Genomic DNA, 24,561 nt, shown 5'->3' on the forward strand with positions numbered 1-24,561 from the left:
TAAAATATAATTGTGGTAAAGAGATTCAGAGGTGAAGATAGTCAACTAGGATTTGAAGAGATGCAGTACCTTGCAGGACAATGCTAACAACCTCCTGCTTTTTATTTGCATCCTGGGGCAAGGCTCCAGTGCAACTCACTTGGATTGAAGTGCTCTTTTTTTATGTCTGTGGGACTCAGAAAACTCATCATGAGATAGCATTGCTATTCCTTTGGCACAAGTCTGTTGACTGAAGGTTGATGGAGGCAAATTATTTCACTGTAGCACACGGAAAGAAACGGTAGGACTACTGTATAATGTGCGTGAAGGCAATGGGTGACTGGGGAAGTAATGGATAGCTCTTGAAGACAGGCTGATACACCTCTGCATGAACAGCAATTAATACTGAATAAGAAAGATTTTATATCATTGGAGAGCAGTGTTATAAAAGGTACCCTCTTCCACCACTGAGCTTTCTTGTTGAGTAGGAAAACAGAGGCAGCATTTCTTCTTTGGCTCTAGCTTTACATCTGGAGATGCACTGCACACATGATGTACAAGGTGAGAGAAGCCTGTGCAGAAAATATCTTACTGGCAGAATAGCCTCACTGGAGCAGTCATTTGGATGATGTGCATCCTCATCTGCATCAAATTTGGATGTAATTAGAACAAGGCATCCGACCTAGTCTGGATTCAACATAAATGAAGTCAGGATTAAAAAAAAGAAAATAAAAAGCTCAATCTCCCTCCTATTAAATTTCAAGTATAGCACAATTGAAAACACACAGTTTGTTATTCATACAGTGGTGCAGAGGGTTAGGATTTAGCCAAATTTTCAATACCTGAAGGCAATTCTTAAATAACACTGAAACTTTTCTCCAGGCTTTCTAGGGTAATACAATTACTGGGCAAAGACACTTATTAGGAATATTGAATGTAGCCTTGTTAAATCACAGAATTGTTAGGGTTGAAGGGACTTCTGGAGGTCACGTGGTCCAATGACATTGCCAAGGCAGGTCACGCTGAGCAGATTACACAGGAATTTGTTCAGGTGGGTTTGGAATGCCTCCATAGAGAGACTCCATAACCCCTCTAGCTTTGATTTTAGCCCACTGGGTTTAATCTCTAAAGACAGGACTCCTCTTTCCAAAATTGCTTCTTTTTCAGAGTTATTTATGAGTGGAAATGGAGTATCTTTGTTGCACCATAACCATGCAAGAAAGAAAAGCTTCTTAGCTCATGAGGGACAGCTGGAAGCTGATTGAGGAACTGTGCTTAACTTCTGTCACATATAGTATTCTAGAAATTTTATCAGTAGCCTTCAAATCAAAGTAAAACTTTACTCCTTTTAGAAAAAATGAAGGATTCCTGGTCTGGTAGTTGTAATCTTGAAACTTATTCTGTTGTTACATTATTCCTATGCACAAGAGAAAAATATTTGAAAGAACACTGAAGTGTTTGTATAAAGATTAATAAGTGGCAAGCAAAATATCCCTTAGACTTTACAGAGACTGGAGAAGAGGGCTGTAGCAAAGGTCTAAAGTTCAGTCCTTAAATCTTTCAAGTCTGGAGTGTCCTGTTCAGGCCAGTGGTGTTCCTGCTGCAAAGAGCTTCTGTAAAATGCCGATTTCCACACCAGCTGAGTGTGTGCTCTATAATCCCTCTTTGATTCTGGCAGTGGGCCAGTTGTCCCCCAGGGTTTGATCAATTCACTATGCAAGGGAAGGTTTAGTAACTGGGAGAGTTGGTTTGCAAACTCTTGTGTTCCTCAGCAAGAAACACCCAAACACAGAGTGCAATAACAGGGATACTGCTGTCAGGGTGCCAACTTTGCATGTCTTACAATGTGCTGATAAACATTATTTCTTTCAAGGCCTGTTTCCTGCCATTTTGAACCTGGCCAGCAATGCTCACATCTCCACCAATGCCACCTGTGGGGAGAAGGGACCAGAGATGTTCTGCAAACTGGTGGAGCACGTTCCCGGACGGCCCCTGCGCAATGCCCAGTGCCGCGTCTGTGACAGTCACAGTGCCAATCCCAAAGGTAAGCTTCATATGTTTTGGATTTTGTTTGTTTCATGAGTTTGTGTCTTTTTTTAACCCTTCCCCTTGAATACAGTATATTGGAATCAAATATGTTTTGATTTTAGTGTGTCTACTATGTGAGTGCGATTACCTTGGAGCAAAAGGCTGGCAAAGTGTGAGCACCATGTATCACCACTGAGCACTGCAAGATCCAGTGACAACCTTTTTGTCTGAGGGCAGATTTCAGCTTTTACTTCTTTATGACAGGAAGAGATTGTTCTTTGTGTGAAACAAATGTGCTGGGTCAGAAAAGTTCAGTGAGATTTATTTTCAAGAGACGTTTAATTTTTTTGCTTTGAAACAGAACAGCACCCAATTTCCAGTGCAATTGATGGTACCAATAACTGGTGGCAGAGTCCCAGCATTCAGAATGGAAGGCAATACCACTGGGTCACCATCACCTTGGATTTAAGGCAGGTGAGTAACATTTATGTGAGTGTCATTAAATGAATGTAAGATACAAGCCAATACAAATTGATTGCAGCTCTTCTGTGTTTAGATAACAAAGTTTTTAGTAAAAACTATCATCCATGTTCTTTCTGTCTTGGTAACCAATTCCATCTGTACCAATTCCTTTGTCTTGGTAACTTTCCTCTGCCTAACCCTCTGTCTTTTCCTCATGCTTCTGTCTTTTCCCCAGCAGTCCTACAATATGTTTTCCTCCACCTTTTATTTCTTAAAAGTTACTTGAAGTCTGTGTTTTCAAAGACTTATTTTTAAACAGGACTATTTTCAGGGTATTGGCCAAAGCACATGTTCTATATGTGAGGATGCATCTGACTGATTCTGATCATCATCATATTGGAAGGAGCACTGGAAAAACATGTTCTAAGCTATATCTTCTAGGAACTTTTGCTGTCTGCTGTTCTGCAGAGCTGGGGTTTGAATTTCTGAAACAGTGATTTGTGATTCCAGGGAGTCTGGAACTGTCTGGGCAAAAGTTGTTTCCTCTGTTTTGGCCACTCTGTGTGGCCAAACTTGGAGGGATTTATCATTCTTAGACAGGAGCATGCTAAACTGTACAGAGCATTTGCTAATTTTTAAGTTTGTGTGCTAGACATGAGAATCGGAAGTCTCCTACCCTGCTCCAAGAATATGCTAAGTAATTGGTGAAGAAATTAATTTTTCTTGGCTTTTTCTTGTTGCTTTGCTTTGAACAGATCTATGTGCTGGCCTACCTAAGTTGTTTGAAAAAAAAATATTTTCAATCAATTGCTTATTAGTATGGGGATGCCTCCAAATGCTGGAAGAAGCAGCTTTATTACTTACTAAGAAATGCATACTTGAGGTGTAGAATTGGTAAGAAGCTTTTGCAGGATCTCTAGACCCTGCTTAAATGTTATTTTAAAGATTAAAACAGAGGGTTTAACTTTGATGTTTTCCAATAAAGCATAGATTAAGCAGGTGCCTAGTTTGCTCTTTAATTAGAAAGCAGAACTGTTAGGATAATGATCACAGGGTGTCTTTTGTCAGTGACAGAAGGTTTGGATAGGATGTTAGTGTTGTTTGAAGAATTAACTTTGTGTTTGGTTTGTAAATGGACAAACAGGAAGGAAAAATGAAGCAGGAGGGGATGCCTTAGTTTTTATCCTCCTAGAACAATTTCACTTTGGAAACAGACCAGCTGAGCTGCCCTCTGAATCGTTTGTTCTTCAGTCCTAGTGCTGTTGATGTTTCAACAAATACATATCTTTCCTCTCCTGACCCATGCTCAGTTTCACTAATTCGATTTGAAAAGTTTCCCCTAAGGGGCCTTTCTTCTGTTTTCCCTAGAGAGTTTGAGAGAGAGAAGGGATCTAGGGCTATGCAAACTGAATGTAAATTACTGCTCTGTGAGAAAGGATTTGGTTAATAGAGATTGCTTGAAGTCAGTGAGTTATTAGAGCTGACTTGGTGTGCTTGCTTGAAACGAGTCAGCACAAGTTAAAAAAAAAAAAACACAAAAGAAAAGCATGTGACGGATCTTAGTGATTTTAGCAATTGTTTACTTCATAGATTTGTTTCAGATTTACTTAAAATAGGACCTGTAAAAATATTCCTGAAAGTCCGTACCAGTGTTCAGTATAATTTGATCATTAATACTGTTGTTTTGCATTTCAAGCATTGTGCATTAAATCTATCAAGTACCACATTAAAGTAAACAAGTTCATCAACTTTCCTTGCCAGAGTATAGAATATATTCACACCTTTTTGTGATGTTAAAAATCTGGTCATTATTTATGGGTGTTTTTTTTGTGCAATTGTCAGAAGTTCTAGGACTAAGAGGAATTGATTGTTTCTTGGAATTATTACCAAGATACAGTTTAGAGATGTAATCTAAGCAGTTGGGTTGGTAAGTGCTGAAATATACCCTTGGCTAGCAAATACGGGTAAGATTCTCATAGCTGGTGAACACTGACTCCACCCCAATTTTCCTAGGTGAACCTTTATGACTATTCATCTCTTGACTTCAAGTTGAAGGGAATAGAGGATATTCTTTTAGCTGATATTCTACCTTGTTCTTAGTCTATTTAGTCTAAAACCAGCTGTACTACAGAGTAGTTTGATGGGATCTCAGTAAGAAAAGAAGGCTAGCTAATAAAAGCAGCATTGAAATTGCTGCTTTTGAAATTGGTCTTTATCTTTCTCCTTTGCAGAATCTGTGCTATTGTAGGTAATATAGAGTTTTATAAGGATAGTGAGTGCTTATGTTATGATTTTCTAGCTCATATACATCATGACAACTAGGCACATTTATTCTAGTGTTCCTTGCAGTCTTTCCAGGATCCACATGTATGATAGCCTTTCCTTCCCACACCCTACACTACTGCCTCCTCCTCCTCCCCCTTTCCATTAAATGTATGGCAATGATCCAGAACTGGGGAAAGAGCAGTGTAGCAATGAGGTGTAGGATCGATGTGCAGGACACTAAGCTTTGATTTATGACCTTGTGCTACCTACACTGGTAGTTCTACAGAAACAAAACACACAGCAGTGATTTTCTATAAAAACAGCATTTTTTGTCTGAGTTTGACTCCTCTGGGCAGTTGCACTGTGAAATTACAATTCTAATAAATCCTGGCTATGATGCATTTTACTGGTGTGATTGAGCCAGCTGTAAAATATTACTCTGTGACACCATTAAACAAAGACTACTTACCTCAGTTTTATTACCATGCTTCAGACTTTTAAATGTGCTCTGTATCCTTGGTGTAGAAATAGGCAGAAGTTTGTATATCAAAAAGTTCTTAAATTGCAAAGCAAGACTAGTTCTTCTTGGAAGACTCATAGTATTAAGCTGAATTGAGAAAACAGCTCCACTTCTGATTAAATCATAGCTTATGAATATTCTATGTGTACCGGATTATCACTCAGAGGCTGATGTAGGAGAATTTGCAGTTTCTGCTATTACAAAGTAAAAAAGAATGTAAATATTACAATATGATTTTTCCAGAGCTTTCCTCTTGAAATCAACTAGCAAGAACAGGTTTCTGTAGAAGGTGATTGGCAAACCGGCAAAGATACCTGGTTTGCTGATGTCAAAAAATGGTATTCTGTTAATTTTACAGGACTAATGCTGTTTTATTGTATGTGGCAAGCTTCCTTAAAAGCCTTTTGTGGCTTTGTAAAACCGATGATTCAGGGTGTTCATCTGTACATTCTTACAATAAAATTCTGAGTAAAATGAATTTCCCTTCAATTCCAAATTAATGTTTGCACATAATGAATCAAAATCTTGATGAAGAGATAATTAATGAGATTAAAATTTTTTCTGGATTTAGTGTATTTTGCACTTTTAATGTCTCAGAATCGTCAGAGAAAAATGTTGCAAACAATGGCTAGGCTTCACAGTGTCTAAGAGGATGAAGCTGTCTTTAGCTCTTAGAAAGATATTTCTGTAAACAATGTAAGCTGATAAACATCCCTTCATCTAGTGTTCCATTCTTTGAGAGTATTCAAGAATGATGCACTTGGTGTTGCTGGATCTGCATTCAGGGAAACAAGATTTTTAGAAAGTCTAATTAAGGAGAAATTTCTTGTTTTGTTGGCATTGCAGCTATGAAAAAGAGGTTCTTTAGTGTAAGCTTATTTGGCTGATCTTAAAAATCAGGGTTGAAATGCCTGTAAAATGGCACTTTTAATATATGGCTTGGGAATTGCTAACTTGCTCTGAATTGCCCTTTTTACCCTTGTAGTTCAATAAGGCAATTAGTTCTGAGAAACTTATACAGTCAAATTAAAGTATACAAATCATTAGCTCTTGCTCTGGTTTATCACATGGCTGGTTGGCGGGCACTGAATGAACATGGAGAGTGATAAGAAACTGCCTTTGATGCTCAAACTTGAAGAACTTATAAAAGTCAAATTCTTTAAAAAAGTGCTCAAAGGAAGTTCAGTTTTCATTACATGGACTTCTTGACCTATTATGGGTTGCAGAGTCTGTGGGATAGAAGATCTGCAAAACCCCTACCTACAGATATTCCTTAAAACATCTTCATCTGTGAACACTGTGGACACCTTGGTCCCTTCTTCCAGCTTCATTCCCTTGCTGGGAAACATAATTCCTGAGAATAAAGCTCCTCCTGGTAGGCTGTCTTGTGACTTCTTGAGTCTGAGAACATTTATACATAATCATTTATTTAATCTATATTATTTCAGGGGCTGACAAATTTTCCTGAAGTTGTTGTTATTCATTATCCTGTGAATTTGATTGTGAAGTAAAATGGGATACCTGTGAGCTATGTGTGTAAATGGAAGAGTTGAGAGGAGATTTAATTTATTGAAATGTACATTGAATTTGCACACAGTTGCTGTGAAAATGTTAATATTTAACTGGCTTTTCCCTCCACTCCCCCCACACCAAGAAACTTGATATTTAAATTAAGTTTAACTTGCATAATCTTGTGAATACCTTTTACTGCAGCAGTTAATTTGTGATGAAGGATAGCTCATTGTTACTAGTTAGAACTGGATTTAAAACTAGCCACATCAGCTGCGGACTATAATGGGTCTTGAAAAATCTCAAAGTAATCAAAAGTAGATCATTTGTTGTTCAGCCAACTGTGTAATAAGTAGGGAAGCAGTTTAGTTGATGACAGCAAGCAGAGTGGAAAAAAAAATAAATAAAGGACATATGAGAGTTTTTGAGGGAGATTTTTTACCAGGGTATTTGAAAGAAGGTTTGGGTTCCAGTCCTGCATCTTTTATGCATTTGAGAAAGATTACTGACTTCAAAGGAACTTGGAAGTGCATAGCTGCTTCTAAGCCCAGTAGATAAAACTCCTCTAGTTTTAATAGTTTTGTGATGTTCTCATGTGTGATGGAGAAAATACCCATAGAAGCAACTCCTGTCACATACAAGTGTCTTCAGGTTTTGGGTACTGAAATGATGATACACCAGATTCTGCTTGGTCATAATTGAGTGCAAAACTCAATACCACTAACTGAATTAATGAAATCCAGGTTGTGTGTAGGGAATATAGTTGTTTGCCCAGATGGTGTACTTTGTTCCTTTAAAACCATGTATTTTGGCTTTTATATTTCAGTTGGAGATTGTTGGCATGATGTAGGTTTTATTTAAAAGGCACTTCTCTCTTCATGGAAGCTGGATTATAATTCTTGCTATTCATTTAACTTTGAGTGGATTTTAAGATTATGTGAAACAACAGAGGATTCACAGACCCCTGAGAAATTTTTTTTCTAAGACTCACTAAAGAGTAAGCTGGCTTCTCCTTTTGCCTGCATCTGCTTGCATTCCTAAAGGTCACAGTAAAATCCTAATTTTCTGTAAAAAAATTTTCTGTAGTTTAAATTGTCTGATTTTAAAAAAGTAAGATTGTTTTACTTTTTAAAAGATATTATATGTAGTGAATCAATGGAAGATAAAAATATCACCAATTTTTTTTCCTTCTCTTGTGTGCAAGATCTCCTAATAAAAGCTTTGTTCACTTAAATAATGTTTTGTTTCAAAAGTAGTTTCCTGAATTGCATACACAATACAGTTACTATTTATTTTTGTGAGTTTATTTCCCCATTTGGCAAAATCAAAACCCGCTTTCATGTGGCAAGTATTGTTCTTGCCCTGGCTTTAATCTGTACTGCAAAAAAAAAAAAAAAGGTCCTAAAAATTTAAATTTATAATGTCTGAAAGAACTGATTGCAGCCAGATTGGAGCTCAACACAGCATTAATACTGCACATGCAGGCAGGAATTATGATGATAATAGCAGCCAACCAGGCAGTCTGCTCAGGTGGAAATTCATTTCTCTGAGATGGCTGAATAAGACAGAGTTTTTCTTTCATGTAAATGTGACTTGTTACTCCAGTGTATATGAAAAATTAAAGTCCTATATAGAAGTCTTATGAGTTTGCAAATGCAGCCTTCTTGAGTGAGGTGATGTAGGAGGTACTGGGTAAGGGAGAGCACGGTGGCTTTGCAGTAAGTGCCCTTCAGTTTCCATGTCGGATGCTGTAGCGAGCTGGGGGGCAGTGCAGGTTATCTGGCTGCATGACAAGGGAGTTGAAAAGGTGATATGAACTTAATTACTGCCCTGCCTACTTGCAGAAGGGCTGAACAGTCCTGTGATGTGCATGGGGATTTCGCTTTGGGTTGTTCGAAAAATAGTCAAGACAGATGTGTAGTTCACATTCATCTCAATGCTCCTTAAGACTATTAGCTATTTTATCATGCTTATTTTTGCCACATTCATCTTATTTGTCTCTGTGTATTTTTAGCAGTGCCTGTAAGTAGTCTTCTGCTGAAATAACAAAGGATGAAATTGTAATGCAAAGAGGTTTCTAAGATAGGGTGTAAAAAGTTCATCAGAAATGTTCTTACAGAGAAGATTACATTCCCTGCTAAGTTGTAAACCAAAGAACTTTTTTGGGCTACATCTATAAAAAAACCCACAAAAACCAAAACAAAACAACCAAGCACAAAAAAAACTAACATAAACCCCAACAAAACCCCAGTTTTTTTAAGCCCTCAGGGGTTCAGAAAAGCTAAACATTTCCCACAGATTGTTATACCCAACTAATCCTGAAATGTGCAATATAGATATAGATTTCAGCTACTACATCAACACAAACTGATGCCCTAGACACAATTAGATGGACCTCTAGTTGAACATTTGTGCAAAAAATTTATCCAGAGTTACTTTACCAAATTTTACCCTCTGCCCAGGCGAACTGCTTTGAAAATTTATATTTATTACCCAGTTGGCTTCTGGTGGTGTTTCACAGTACAATGAAGTGTTAAAATTTTCTTCTTGCATTTTTTTTCAGGTCTTTCAAGTTGCATATGTCATCATCAAAGCTGCTAATGCTCCACGACCTGGAAACTGGATTTTGGAACGCTCCATAGATGGCACGGAGTTCAGACCATGGCAGTACTATGCAATTAGTGATACTGAATGTTTAACTCGTTACAATATTACACCAAGAATTGGGCCGCCAACTTACAAGAGGGACGATGAAGTGATCTGCACCTCCTATTATTCCAGACTAGTTCCCCTGGAACACGGAGAGGTATCTTTGCTTTTCTAGTTGCAGTTTGTGATTAAGAACATGGAGTGATAGCGCAGTTTGAAAACATTTGAATTGCAGTTGCAGAGTTTATCACCCTCGGCACTACCAGATCATCTGTTATTCTTTTTTAATAACATTATCTTGACATCATGTAGTATAGCAAACTTCTAAATCTTAGTATGAAATGTGTCTTTGGTTCTATGTGTTCCCATTACTAAACTCTTTGTTCTCTCTTTACATATAATTTGATGGTAGCAATTAGCTGTGAATTATTAGCTCCTTTATCCCGAAAAACTGTAACAGAGGCTCTGTGTTCTGCCAGTTTTTTCATTTAGAGAAAACTCCTGTGTTAGGAACACCTGGTTGTGTGAGATAAAGCAGCTAACACTGTTGACGTGCTCGGCACAGCTGGAACTCCTAAACAAGCCTTGGCATTGTTTCAAGGATGTAGCATAATTAAAAGGGCTACGAGTTATGCAGTCTTGCTGTTGATTGTTCTTTCTTTTAACAAAATCTATTTGCGGTACTTGTGTAATTTATTACAGAGAGATAGCCACACAATGAAATGATACATTAAAACCAGTGGTTATTCCATCATGAAGGCTATAATATATGATGATGATAATAAGTGTGGCGTTATCCCATGGAGAGTGCTAGTAACTCCTAGCTTCATAGAAATCAATATGTTTTTATTTCTTGGTTAAAAAAAAGATTGGACTGTATGTAGCCATTCACGTGAAAATGAAACTAACTGCAAGAAAAAAATAGTGAAATTCAGTAAAGTTATAATTACTTTAATAAAATGTTTATTGCAATGTTTGAGCATGTGATCAATATAAAATCAACATAAAACTGACAAATCAGATGGAACAAAGAAACCTAAATCTGTCTCTCCACACAATTAACCAGAAAACCCTTATTGACTGTATAGGAGGTTGACTGTATAGGAACAGTGCTGCTTATAATGTACATTTAGTAGGCCATACAACTCCAGCTCCAGGGATGCCAGAAATTCAATTTAGTGACATTTTTTCCTCATTCTTTTTTTTCTGATGGTACACATAGTTAATTGGGCTACACTATCAAAACACTGCTTTTTTTTTTTTTTTCCTGAGTGTGGTGATGGAAAAATATAACAGAAAAAATTGGAAGAATTAAATTTCTGCCTTCTATGGAGAATCTCAGAATCTTTTAGGTTGGAAAAGACTTTTAAGGTCATTGAGTCCTACTATTAGTCCTACTAAGAAGGACTAAGGTCATTGAGTCCTACTATATGAGTTCAGCACTGCCAAGTTCACCCCTAAACCATGTTCTTAAAGTGACACATCTTCATGTCCCTCCAGGAATGGTGACTCCATCACTTCCCTGAGCAGCCTTCTCCAATTCTTGACAATCCTTTCCATGCCAAAAACTTTCCTAGTTTCCCATCTAAAACTCCCTTGCACGATTTGAGGCTATTTCCTCTTGTTCTGTCACTTGATGGCTGAGAGAAGAGGCTGACCCCCATCTGGCTACAGCCTCCTGTCAGGTTAGGGAGTGATAAGATCACTCCTGAGCCTCCTTTTCTCCAGGCTGAACACCCCCAGCTCCCTCAGCTGCTCCCCACAGAACTTGTGCTCCAGACCTTTCACCAGCTCTGCTGCCCTTCTCTGGACACATTCCAGCACCTCAGTGTCCTTCCCAGATTGAGGGGCCCAGAAGTGAACGCAGGATTTGAGGCAGCCTCACCAGTGCTGAGTACAGGGGGAAAATCACTGCTCTGATCCTGCTGGTCACACTGTTGCTGATCCAGGCCAGGATGCCATTGGCCTTCATGGCCACCTGGGTTCAGCTCAGGTTCAGCTGCTGCCAACCAGCACTGCCAGGATCTTTTCTGCTGGGCAGCTTTCCAGTTGCTCTGCCCCAGCCTCTAGCACTGCCTGGGGTTGTTGTGACCCAAGGGCAGGACTCAGCACTTGACCTTGTTGAACTTCATCCAATTGGCCTCAGCCCAGCAATCCAGCCAGTCCAGATCCCTCTGGGGAGCCTTCCTGTCCTCCAGCAGATAAACACACATGCATAAAAGCTGTCATTCACAAAGGACAGGCTGCTTCTTTGTAACTGGATTGTCAGACAGGAATATTGCCTGCATGGAATATCTCACAACCTGCATTAGTAAATCTTTAAACGCTATGGAAAAATATATGTATTTAGGGCTCTGTAATTTGTTCTGGCCAATCTGTTGCATTTAAGAATGGCCCTGAAAACCAGCTCATCTCTGTAAACGCCTGCCTTGTGTCCAGCATTTGCTAGTATCCCAGTTTTCTGCCATCAGCTTGGAGTGTCTTGACTTGAAATAACTATTAGGCTAAAGAGAGCACATATCTAAATACGGCTGTCATTAATAACATTTTTTTGCCAAATCTGACATTTTGCCAGTTTGGCTGCTAGATATTTCTCAGGTTTGAAGAGATATAGCTGCTTGACTGTAAGTTCTGTTGTTTGTGTGATTTATACTGCTTGAAGATCTGCTTCTGGCAATTTACACAATCAGTTTATGATTCATGATTAATTGCAAGGTTTAAACTGCAGTCGTTTGAAAATGGTCTTGAATTATGAAGGACAGGTAAGCCAAAAATACATAATATAAAAATATCAGTATTTATAAGCTTATATAAGCAATATATTAGACAAATGTAGCAGTGTATGTAGCAGAATCATGGTATTTCTCCTTTAGTGACTTATCCTTTCTTTTTTTCCCTTTTTCTGCTTGCTAAGATTCCTCTACAGTCTCTGTAAAGATTTAAGTGTGTTGTTATAGAATTTCTACTCATAGAATTTCTAGACAGTAGATTTTTTACTGTTCAAGCTTTTACCTTCAGAGTAAAAAAGTGAGTAATAATGTACATTTCATCACTTGAAGGCACTACTTTTGAGTAGTGAGAGTATATATTGTAATTCCCAACAGAAAACATAACTTCTGAATGAATATGTCACAACCAATTTGCCTGAAGAGAACAGACTGAGATGTGGTAGACATGTTCAGTCTTCAGTTGCATAAAACATGGGTACAAAGAGGAAAAACATTTTCTGCATGTCTGTGACAGGATCCAAGAAGAGTTCCAAAAATGCAACAAGGACAAACATGGTTCAGAGATTAGGAGCATTTCTGGCATTAAAGCTGGAAAGGTCTGAAGTACATTGCCTTGGAAGGTTGTAAAGTCAGCACCAACACTAGTCTTTGAAAACAGATTGGTCAAACATCTAAAAAACTCTAATAAATCCTGCTTTAGCAAAGTAAATGGACTAGAAGAATTCTCTGTATTTCTATGAGAACTGAATGTTATATCAGGTGGTGCTAATTTGCAGGATGAAACCTGGGAAACATTTTGGTTTTCATGGCTGTTATTCTGTGGTATAAAAAATGGATGGGCTATCAGAAAAGTAGAAATCTTTGAACATGCTGTGTTAGAATATTAAGAAGGAATGGTGGTAATCAATAAATGTTAGAATTACGATTTTGGGAATGTGACCTCCATTACAAGTCTGTTTGTATGTCTTTTAAATAACACAGTTACTCCATAGGGAGCCCCTATCTCCATTAGATAATTAAGATTTTTTTTTTTTTTTTTAAACCCAATAATAATAAAAAAATCTATAACATGTAGGAATATTTTCAGAGGAACAATTTGACAGTACTGGACAAAGGTGAAACTAAATTCAAGATTAGTTTCTGAGACAAAATTACTCCTCATAAATGAGAATATGTCATACACTCTGAAATGCAGCTGACAAGCCCAAAACTTGACCCTTTGTTTGTTATGGACACCAGGTGAACTGTTGAACACTTGTTCATTGTCTGTAGGGTAGGGTCTTGTTTTTTCTGTTTTTTACATAAAATGGAGCGGGGACCGTGTGGTCATAGAGGACTATATCCTTGTGTGTTCCTAAGTAGCTTTGGAAAAAAGAAAGGGGCTGTTGCAGAAAAAGCTGTTTGATACCACAAGTCATCTTAGTGGGGCCATCTGGAATTGAGCAAGAAAGATGCAGGTCAAATGAGTGGGTTTGTGTTGGCAGCCCCTTGCTTTCAGTTGTCATCTGTGTTGGGCTTCTCACTGCATTGTCTTATTTCTGAGTACTTCTTGCTGATTGTGCAGCCCTGTCACTGCTAGGTGCAGGATCAATGACCCCAGATTGAGAATGTGGACCAGATTATGCTTTGTAATACGATCTTTCTATTTACAGAGGAGAAGTCTGTAAGGACAAAATTGAGCTTATGGCCAGAGTTACATATTCTATCTCAATGAAGGAGAGGAAGGAAGACTGCAGGACCTAGGGACTCATCTTGATACTGTAGCTTGATTTTTCTTCTTATTTTATCTCCACAAAAATCCAGGAGATTTGGGACTATGATGAGCTGATAATGGTGGCTTCAGAACAGTGTGACTCAGGCAGCAGGAATTTTACCTGCAGATAGACAATGGGGAAATAAAAAGAACTCCAGGTAGTTTAACAGTGTCACCATCCTGAGTTGTTGGGAAACAAGATAAGTTCTGTGGTTTTGATTCTCAGACTAATGTTTGTTGTGGTAAATGAATCACAATGTTTCTGACTAAGTCAGCCTTTCTTTCCAGATTCATACATCACTGATCAATGGTAGGCCTAGTGCTGATGATCCTTCACAGAAGCTGTTGGAATTTACGTCTGCACGATACATTCGCCTGCGACTGCAGCGTATTAGAACTCTGAATGCTGACCTCATGACTCTCAGCCATAATGATCCTAAGGAGCTAGACCCCATTGTTACCAGAAGGGTAAGCTGATTATTCATAAATGGTATTCAGTATAGCTTGATGGGAGAGTCTATTCTGACCTATTTGTGAAGAAGTACTTAATCCTTGTCATCAGAGTGGCTTTGATAGGTTCTAAGTAATTCTTGCCTTGCCTTTGACACCATTAACAACAATGTCTTGTCATAAACAGCTTTTAGAAAAAGCTTTTCAAGATAGTTTTTGTTTTAATTTATGTTTGTGTGAATGATTTGTACTAGGAGCAGTGTTTATAATGCTTTATCATCAAAATACAAAATATGATTTGGCTGATGGAGATGTCCTTTGGGGTTGCTCTTGACACCACTGCAGTACTTTCTGTGGTGTTTCATGGATTTCAGTACCCAGTGCTGTGGTTTATAAACATAATTATTTGAAAAAATTGCAATTGTGAATTTTCATGTCTTATAAGAGTTTTCTTCATGTTTTAAAGGTTGTTATAATCAATTGTTTTAGAGCTCATAAATTAACATAAAATGTTTGTATGGAATTCTGAGAGCATTAACTTATTTCCAGATTTGATACTGAAGCTGTGGAAACTGAGCCCCAAGCACTTGGGCTGAATTCTTCAGGTCCTCACATAAATTTAACATTGGAAGTTGCAACACTTTTTCTGCTGGAAAAGGATTTCTGTTTTGTATCTTGCCATTTTGACTATATTAATTTACCCACGATTCATAGGTTAACACTTCAGAGGCTTCAAGTTTTTCTGTGAAAGTAGGCTTTCTGATGAGGACAGGAGAACATGAGAAGTGTTTCCTCCTTCCTTTTCTTTGTAGCTCTTTTTCCTGAAAAACATCTGCAGGCAGCTCTCTGATACAGGCAATCCTTGTGCTGCCTGGATAGCTGAGCACAGAAGGGAGGAAGGAAGTTGGATTTGGTCTGGGATTGGTGGGCACTTTCAAGGTGTCCATTCAACTGCAGCATTGTAAAGTGTAAAATCGGGATGGTTTGCATTTTCTGTCAATGGGAATTGCTAGCATTGATACTGCTAGAGCAGAGTATTGGACTGCTGCTCCAGCTGTGCCTTACTGGAAATAGGGAAATGCACAGCCTGAGAAGTGAGATGTTCCCACAGAGCAGGCTGGTTGATAATTAAATCTATTGATAGTATTGGCATATCAAGACATACACCCCAAAAAGAAAAGTTTGACATGTAAGCATACAAACATACAGCTAGGAAACAAGAATTTGAAGGCCAAGCATTGCCACTGGTTTTGTAACATACACAGCTGTGCAATCCAGGGCTTAGTACTTCTCCACCTAGCACTGCTTAGTGCAGTTTTACATGAAGAACTACACATGTTGGCCAGGTTTCCCAAATCCTGATGTCTCACCTTGAGTCTCACTTTGTTGTGCAAACAGCTGCAACAAAGATAACCACTTCCAGCTTTTTTGGATGTTGTTTTTACTGGTTTTGAAGACTTTGCTATGGTTGTTGATACCAATTATGTTTAGTTTCCTGTATGTAGTCTTGAAAAATGGCCAATTCAGATTCTGAGTGTTCAACAGCACCTTTATTTCTGTGTTCTTTTTATTTGTTTCTGTCTGTAGCATTTGGTTATCACTGGTCTCTCATTCAGCTCCAAGCTGCACACAGCTGCTGTGAGCTGTACACTGGCAGAAAATAAGGAGAAAATAAGGAGATATAGTAGCGAATGCAGTGAGAAATTAAATTCTGCTTTTGTCCTCTTCCTTTCTCAGCCTGAACTTTCCTCTTTGTAGTTTAGAACTTGTTCATGGTAAGTCTCTGAATGATTTTTGTAGTTCAAGCCGATAACATTAAAAATCCTCCCAATATAATGAACATATGAAATTTAAGACCATAAAAAAATAAGTATGAAATCAAAGAAGATAGTTTGCTCCAACTCCAAGAGCCTTCAAAGAAATAACAGTCCAGGAGTCAGCATGTCTGACCACCCAGGGCTACCTCTCTTCCTGAACCAGCTGACATTGGGGTTGCTAGGTCTGAGAGCATTGAACTCTTCCCTTAGAAGTATCCTCAAAAAGAGTTTCTTTTTCATTCCCCTGTAGTACATACTTCCCAGGATACAAACAGGCCAACCATGTTGATATTGCAGCTGTAACTGAACCCAGATGGTCATTTCCTGCCTCCTCTTTGCCTTGAATATTAAATCCTTTCCTTGTGTATGTTGTTTCTGCTCACCACCTGGCAGTATTAATGGATAGTATTCTGCTGTATCCGCAAGTTTTAAGCTAAGAGTTTGGATAGAATATTACACTGGCTGCAAAGTAGTTGCAAAGAGCTGCCCTGGAAATGAGTGTGCAAAGGGAGGAAGAGTTCCCATTTTAAGGAAGTATACACTTAGTCCCCAGACTGACTCTAAGATATGGTAATTTTTTATGCTTTATGACTTCTTATAAAGTGAATTTTTTTTAAATTTATTTTGCAAGTACATTTTGACTGAGGTCACATTTGTTGATCTTTCTCAAAGCTGAGGAATTTTACATACATACTAAAATATTAAAAGTCAGTTAGTGTTTCCTACGAATAGAGAAAAACATGGGAAAAATAAAAACTGCAAAAATGGAAGGTTTCCCCAAATGACAGATATTTTGAAGTATTACTTTTATTTACACAGAGCAGTTGAATGCTGGCATTTTATTTTGCAGAGTAGGGCAGGGAAATGTAAACACATGTAAATGTCTTTTATTCATATCTTTCTCACCTCTGTTTTTTTTGTAGTACTACTATTCAATAAAGGACATCTCTGTTGGTGGCATGTGTATTTGTTATGGCCACGCTCGAAGCTGCCCTTTGGATGAAATCACAAAGGTATTTTTTAATCTCATTATTTTTGCAAAACAACTTTTCCAATTAAAATAACAAAAAAAAATTCCTAAGGAGAATGAGAAAGAGGAAACTAAAATAGGTCCTGTAATGCATACAAATTATTTTATATATATATATATATATGCATATCTGGGTTTGGTAGTGTAACTTTCTTGAAGTAAACTCTTCTTTGGCATTGAATTTAAACAATTTAAGAGGCACAAGACATAGTCTGTCTTTCTGTCTTACAGCACAGGAGATTTGCCCCTCCTGTTCTGGAAAGGCTAGTTGTTGATGTACCATGCTAGAGCAATTCAGTGCCACTTGTGGGGTATTCGTGGGTCATGCCATTTTTTGGAGTAAGATTGATACTGCACAGACTTTTGGCAAAGTTGATTAAATTGTCCATTGAAAAATATTTCAAGAAAGTGGATTTTTTATTCTTAGAAATTGCAGTGCCAGTGTGAACACAACACATGTGGAGAGAGCTGTAACAAGTGCTGTCCAGGCTATCACCAGAAACCATGGAGACCAGGAACCCTTTCTGCTGGGAACAAATGTGAGAGTAAGTATGCACAGGCATTTAGGTAGTTTCATGAAGTCTTACTTTTCTCTTGTTTGAGGTTGCTTTCATACAGAGCTGTACTAATTCCCCAGAAAAAGCCACAAACTATTAACTGTCTTCATGGGATTGTTCAGAGGTAGAGAACCTACTTCTACTCATATACGTTCAGATGGTTTTCAATAATATGTTCAGTATGACTCCTTGGCTAGTGGAGTTGTCATGTAGCATAGTTTCCAAAGTCTCTTTTTCAAAGGGACTTGGGATTTATTGTACTCCTGTAGAAACTAGGACATTTGCATCAATCATTTTTTTAGCTACTTGAAGTACAAATTTCGTCAATTGATCATAAATTTTGTCAGATGAAGAACTTTGTTCTGATAGCAAATGTTTTGAAAGAAAGTCCTTATTGGCCAGTTACACATTAGATTGTCTGATAGATTGACTTAGACTGTGCCAGTATGGCTGAATGTGTTGCTAGAGCTAGTTGATGCATTTTGTCACTTCACATTACTAATGCATAGCACAAGCTGCAGACAAGTAAGAACCTACTGGATAAAATTTAAAGTTCCAGATGGAAAAGAAGTGTTTTTAGTTGAAATCTTTGCACAAGTCATAATGCCACTTTAAACTAAATAAAATTTATACTTAAGTACTTCTTTGTTGACTTCTCAGATTTTGTCTGTAATACAAACAAGAGAAGCATTAGGCAGGTTTTCATCTGTAATACAGAGGACAGAAGAAGGAGCAGTTACTGCTAATTGCACACATCACTGTTGACAACAGTCCTGACAAGATTGTCTTAGTAGGATATACAGAATACTGCTAAAAACAGTGCTGTTAAAATTATAACAGTGGTTTTGAAATTTGCTTACTTGCTAAGAAATATAATATATCTGACGAAGCACATGGTATTTAAAGGGGGAAAACACACTTTTGAGGTCAATTATTGGGCTCTTCTACTTATAGTTTCAACTTTGAAAAATGTCAGTATAATAGGAAATGTTACACAGTGTGAATAAGAAAAAAACTTGATTTCTTTTCCGTTCCTTCTCAGAATGTAACTGTCATAACAAAGCAGAAGATTGCTATTACAACCAGAGTATTGCAGATCAGAAAAGGAGCATGGATATTCATGGACAGTTTATAGGAGGTGGTGTGTGTTTAAACTGTACTCAACATACTACTGGGATCAACTGTGAAATGTGTGCTGATGGATATTTTAGACCACTCAAAGTAAGATTTAGAAAATACCATTCTAATGTTTTGATGAACTATAGCATGGTCTCATGCCTATTTCAGCTGATTGTGATGAATATATTGATTTTTAAGTAGTTGCAGAATGGCTAAGAACTATAGAGGGTTTTTTTTGTAAATTACTTAATGCCAAAACTTTCAGAAAAAAACAGGATGCTTGTCCAGTTGTGTAGGAGGGCAAGTCAAAATGTTGGAGGAGGAAATTATAAGTGAAGATGACACTTGATATCCTAGTGTGGAAATGGACATGGTCTGATAAGAAATCCATTTCTCCTGTGGGTAAAGCTCTAAAAAGGGTCAAAGTACTAAAGTTTCACTGCCTCCAAAATTGTGTACGATCTTGTATCAGCCTATTTCAACCAGCATTAAAAAGGACCTGGCTTGAAGGTCAAAATCTTTAGCTCCTAAGAGGTTGCAAGAAATGCTCTTCTTGATATGATTGTTGCAGAACTTGTGCTCTGAGTGTACTTTCCAGTGTCACTCTTTGGAAAAAGGGCATAAACTCTACAAGACATTTATTAAGATGTGGCTGACAGAGTTAAACATACGAACTTATATAACTTAACATTACATATCACTGCAGTGTTAGAGTTCTCTGTATAATGAGACACTCTGAACTAAATTTCTACTCCACATGCTCTTGCTTTGGTAGGTTCATGCATATTTTGAAAAAAACATACTTTTAAAATCTGTCATAAATTGGTGCAGAGAGCAAGTGTGAGTCCATAGGAGTATAGGCACACAGCAGGTACAGCTCATCCAAATAAGTAAATTGGAATCAGAAATTGTCTTAGATTTGCTGTAAGAAGCATTGAAGAAAGGTCTTTGATCAACTCATAGCCATTAAATGTGAGGTCATTACTGATTTACTTTAGAGCTGAAGCACCTCCAAGGACAGTTTTCCCTGCAAAAAATAAAATCTTGCCATATGATTTGCACTGCCGTATATTTCAAAGATTTATAGATCATGAAGTTAGAATGAGTCTTTATTAATAGATAAGCTGTCCTTCCATTGAACACAGAGCCAAGGATTTCTTTAATTTCCTTCCTCTTTGAACCAGGATGTCTTTGCAAAAAGCATCCACTCTTGTCTTAAACATTTCCATATCTTTTGGCAAACCTTCACAGTGGTTAATTGCTGTTACCTTAAAAAAAAGTCTGTTTATGCTGAATGTGTCAGACTTCAGCTTCCAGCCATTAGCAGTTACTATATCTTTGTGCTATTGAAGATCAACTTTTGTTGCCACATTTAAGCTTTTTCTGGACTCTAATCCTCTGATCCTTCTGCTTGCTAAAGTTAGACTAGTCCATTTATCTGGTGCCCCATATTATCTTTTTCCAGTCTTTATTCATTTTAGCTTTGGTGATTGAAGACAGGAAACAGATGTAATTTTACTGTTCCCAGTTAATAATTTGAGAATTTGCCAGTGAACTTTTATTTTACAGGTTTCTCCCTATGAGGATCACCCCTGCTATCCCTGTGACTGCGACCCGTTTGGCTCTCTGAGTTCTGTCTGTGTTAAAGATGAGCACCATTCTGACTCCCAGCGTGGTAAGGAAACAGCAAGTGCCTTTTCCCTAAACTTCAAGTCTGGCTGGAGTTAACAGAAGTTGAGGGAACACTGTCTACCTTTGAATGGCTGCCTTTTAGATACCACTTCAAAACACTGGTAAATCTTTGGGAAGGTGAGGATGAGGTATAATGTAATTTCATGATTTTAAGGTATGTCAGGTCCCTGAATATGTTCTCCTGTGGGGATTGTGGGCTCCTGCTGTGTAAAACAGTGTGAGGTGTTGACATCTAACACAGTTGTTTGTGCATGCTGTTACAGCTGGAACAAAATTAATTTTGCTGCCATTTCTGTGCATTTGAATCTTTAAATGTGAAAAATAGATGGTGAGACTGACCTTTTGCCAAGTATCTGCGGAATATGACATGGAGTGTAATAAAAAAGGAATGCTAAATTATTTGTACCCTCTGAGACATTTTGAATCCAGCCTATTTCCTGCTCTGATGGTTTTTTTCCCCTCTATTTTTGCTATTCAAGGCACTTGGCCAGGCCAGTGCCAGTGCAGGGAAGGTTATGCAGGAGAAAAATGTGATCGTTGTGCATTTGGGTATCGGGGTTACCCAAACTGCCTGCGCTGTAACTGCAGCCTGGTTGGTAGCATCAATGAAGATCCATGCACGGAGCCTTGTCTTTGCAAAGTGAGTACTAAACTTCCACTTTTGTTCAACATGGAATCTGTGGTTTATTAACTCCTTTCTAATAGTGAAATTACTTCTTTTACTGGGGACATCACCGCCTTTATAAGATGTAACCTGGTGTGCACCTGACAGGCTAGAACTCAAAACTACTAATTATTCTCTGTACTGAAAAATACGGTAATTTATGTTGTGTAGTTCTGTATGTTACTGATACATTTTCTATAATAATGGGCCAGACTGACATTAAAATGAAATAAAACCTGTACATGTGTCAGTCAGTCACTGAGAATGAGTATGTGTAGCTGGGTTTGGTTTTAGGAATGAGCTGATATTTCTCTTCAAAACCACTGATTGCTTGTAAACAAAGGTTGTGTTTAAAACATCTGCTTTGTGTAATGAAACAGCAGGCATTTGGAAAGAACTATTGGAACACTTGCACTAGACATATGTATGAAATATGGTTTAATTATTCAATTACAAAATATAAACCATAAAAATGTTTAAAAAGAGAGCAGTTTTGCAGCATTTTATTTTTTGGTAAATATCCAAACCCCTTAAAATTTCTTGCAGCTGCAGATTCCACTGAATTTTATTAAAAAACTGTGTTAATATTTAAAGAAATTACTCAATTTTCTGAACCAAACGTTGGAGTAGTTTATATATTTGTTGCCAAATATGATAGCAAACAGGAGCCAAAGACAACATGGTTTGTTTGACAATTCTGAAAATTTACTCCTTTTGCATAATTTATCTGATCCAAAAAATCAAACCTATATAAATAACAAGACTCTGGAAAAACAAAATGGTTCTAATTGCCAATTTAAATACAAAAAAAGGAGATAAGTGCCTGATTTTGAGTTAGGCTACCACTGTATCAGGCAATGCAGCTAACTAGTGAAAATTTTGGTATAAACTGGACTAGAAACTGCCCCTTTTCAGAGCTGCTGTGGGTACAAGCCTGGCATACAGAATTTTTAGGCCGGATCACAAAGAGTGTCACCAGCCAGTGGGACCACCTACGGAGATCAAAGGAGAGAAGTTGTGCACTCCAAATTGTCTTGAAGCTGGCTGTGGTTGCTCCTAGAGCCTGGCCTTAAAAGTGAACTTTCTGGATTCTGTCTGGTGAGATATCTGAAAGGTAATCTGTGTTCAGAAAATATGAGATCTTTTCTCCAGAGCAATCTACAAAGTCAAGCCACAATAGAAGTAGACTGGCAAGCTAGCAGAAGCTTTTCAAACCCTGTCTGTGTGTTGAAATTTTACTACAATAGAGCCCTTGCTGGGGCTTGTTTTGATTTTGATGAACTGGCAAATTCTGATGAATTTTTCCAATCAGTTTCAGTTTTAAGCTCTGAGTCTTATTCAATAATCCTGCTGTGCTGAAATGTGTTTTCTTTTACAACCTTCTGAATGTTGTTGTGCCCAAATCCCACCTAATCCATGGTATTTGTTACCATAATAATGCTGATGTGAACCAAATGTTATATGCCTTTGACAGGAAAATGTAGAAGGTGAAAACTGTGATCTCTGTAAACCAGGATTCTACAATTTACAAGAAAGAAATCCTCAGGGCTGCACGGAGTGTTTTTGCTTTGGTGTTTCTGATGTCTGTGACAGTCTTACATGGCCTGTCAGTCAGGTATTTAAATGTTATGTCCATGACCTAATATTCTTTCTTCAATCAGCTGCAAAATGTACTGTATTTCTCTTTGACATATGCCCAGGTTAACTTCAAATTCTGGTGTGTTTCTCCTTACAGAGGAATGGATTTTCAGTATCATTGGGCAGCTCTGAGGTAGTCAGCAAGGGCAGGCTTTGGCCCTGCTGGCTAGCAGTAGTGTCAGAAGCACTTGGGTAGTGAAGGCTGCCATAATGCATTGGAAAAAAGTATTTTTTTCTGACTGTTAAAGTTGTTTTTTCATGCTGAAGAGATAAACCCAAACCTGTTTCCTTGCTCTTATACCTAATGGACAAGGCTGTTGGGCCTCTTGCAATATGGCCAATACTGTTTCTTAGCAAACAGTGTTTATAAATATCACTGTTTTCTGATTAGACAGTTCTTGAGTTATGAGGCTTTGCAGCCACTCTTTTCCCACTAAATTCCTTATGTATCTTTGCAGAGCTAGCCACACTTAGACCTTCTGTTTTGTGTGCAACAAAAAGGGAGGAAAACATATCAAATTGACTGAAATTCTAAGATGATTGAATAAAACTCTGTGAAAAGAACAAAGTTCTCTCATCTTGGTCCCTCTTTTGGGACTGTAGTTTTTGCTTTCCTCCAGCTCAGCCCTATTTATAAATGGGGGCAATTGGCCTTGAAGCCTTTGAAATTATGCATTTCTGTCTCAGGAAGCTGCATAGCTATAATGTTAATTTTGTTGGAAGTATGAAAATCACATTCATTATATTTTTGTTCCTGTCAAATAGAGAGGTGGAGACCATCCTAGTCTGAACTGGCATATTTGCATATGTCGGTATCAGACTTGGCTAATGGAAGTGTTCTAGATCCATCAGTTTGAATGACTATCTAGGAAGAGGTGAATGCTTTCTCAGTAACACAACTGCCTGACTGCCATTGATATTACCACTCTTGCAGATTTCAGACATGACTGGATGGCTTGTTACTGATCTGTACAAAGCAAGAAGTGTACAGCCTCAGCGAAGCCAATTTGATGGACCTCATCAAATAAGTATTAACAACACTGAGGCTGTGAAAGTACTGAAAAATACTTATTACTGGTCAGCACCTGAGGCATATCTAGGAAATAAAGTAAGTACTCAGCTAAGTGTCAAAACTCCTTCATAGGTTCTCTGTCTAACCTGTTTTGCTCTAAATATATAGTTTCTGTAATTAAAGATTACACATAAAGCTCAGTATTACCAAACTTCTCACTGTATCTCTGCTTTTTAAATCAGGATGCTCCTGCGCAGACGTTCCCAGTACCCTCTTTTTGCACTTTGAGTTCATCCATCTCTCCACTTCCTTCCAGGCCTGTCCTTGACACAATATAATCTCTCTTGACTGTTACTGATTTATATGCTCACATTTCCCATGCACTTGGCTCCTACCCCAAAACTTACACCCTTAATGGCTTGCCCAATAACAGTAGGTGGAACCATTAAAATCTCTTGCCTGCTTCTTAGCCGCCTTCTGTTTCCAAATAACGAGTCTTTAATTTTTTCCCTTTTTACTAGCTAAAGCTCCGGGTGTCCCAGTTTTTTGCAGCAGAATCACAGAATAGTTGAGGTTGGAAGGGACCTCTGGGAATCATCTTGCTCAAACTCTGTCCTCAAGCAAGGACACCTAGAACAGGTTTACCAGTACCACGACCAAAGACCTGCTTCTGAGTATCTCCAAGCAT

General features: G+C 38.0%; 1 protein-coding gene across 1 annotated transcript in view; it reads left to right on the forward strand.

The window, feature by feature from the left end:
- Positions 1 to 24,561, forward strand: part of LAMA1 (laminin subunit alpha 1) — a 97,103-nt gene that overhangs the window by 18,491 nt on the left and 54,051 nt on the right. The window contains exons 2-12 of the mRNA XM_041399219.1: positions 1,853 to 2,023; positions 2,369 to 2,481; positions 9,327 to 9,569; positions 14,183 to 14,362; positions 17,085 to 17,174; positions 17,619 to 17,736; positions 18,791 to 18,969; positions 20,437 to 20,542; positions 21,039 to 21,199; positions 22,698 to 22,838; positions 23,796 to 23,969. Coding sequence (XP_041255153.1) covers positions 1,853 to 2,023; positions 2,369 to 2,481; positions 9,327 to 9,569; positions 14,183 to 14,362; positions 17,085 to 17,174; positions 17,619 to 17,736; positions 18,791 to 18,969; positions 20,437 to 20,542; positions 21,039 to 21,199; positions 22,698 to 22,838; positions 23,796 to 23,969 — 1,676 coding nt within the window. The remainder of the gene's footprint in view (positions 1 to 1,852; positions 2,024 to 2,368; positions 2,482 to 9,326; positions 9,570 to 14,182; positions 14,363 to 17,084; positions 17,175 to 17,618; positions 17,737 to 18,790; positions 18,970 to 20,436; positions 20,543 to 21,038; positions 21,200 to 22,697; positions 22,839 to 23,795; positions 23,970 to 24,561) is intronic.

The sequence above is a fragment of the Onychostruthus taczanowskii genome, unplaced genomic scaffold (assembly GCF_017590055.1).
Source record: "Onychostruthus taczanowskii isolate IOZ18803 unplaced genomic scaffold, ASM1759005v1 scaffold16, whole genome shotgun sequence".
Lineage (NCBI taxonomy): Eukaryota > Metazoa > Chordata > Aves > Passeriformes > Passeridae > Onychostruthus > Onychostruthus taczanowskii.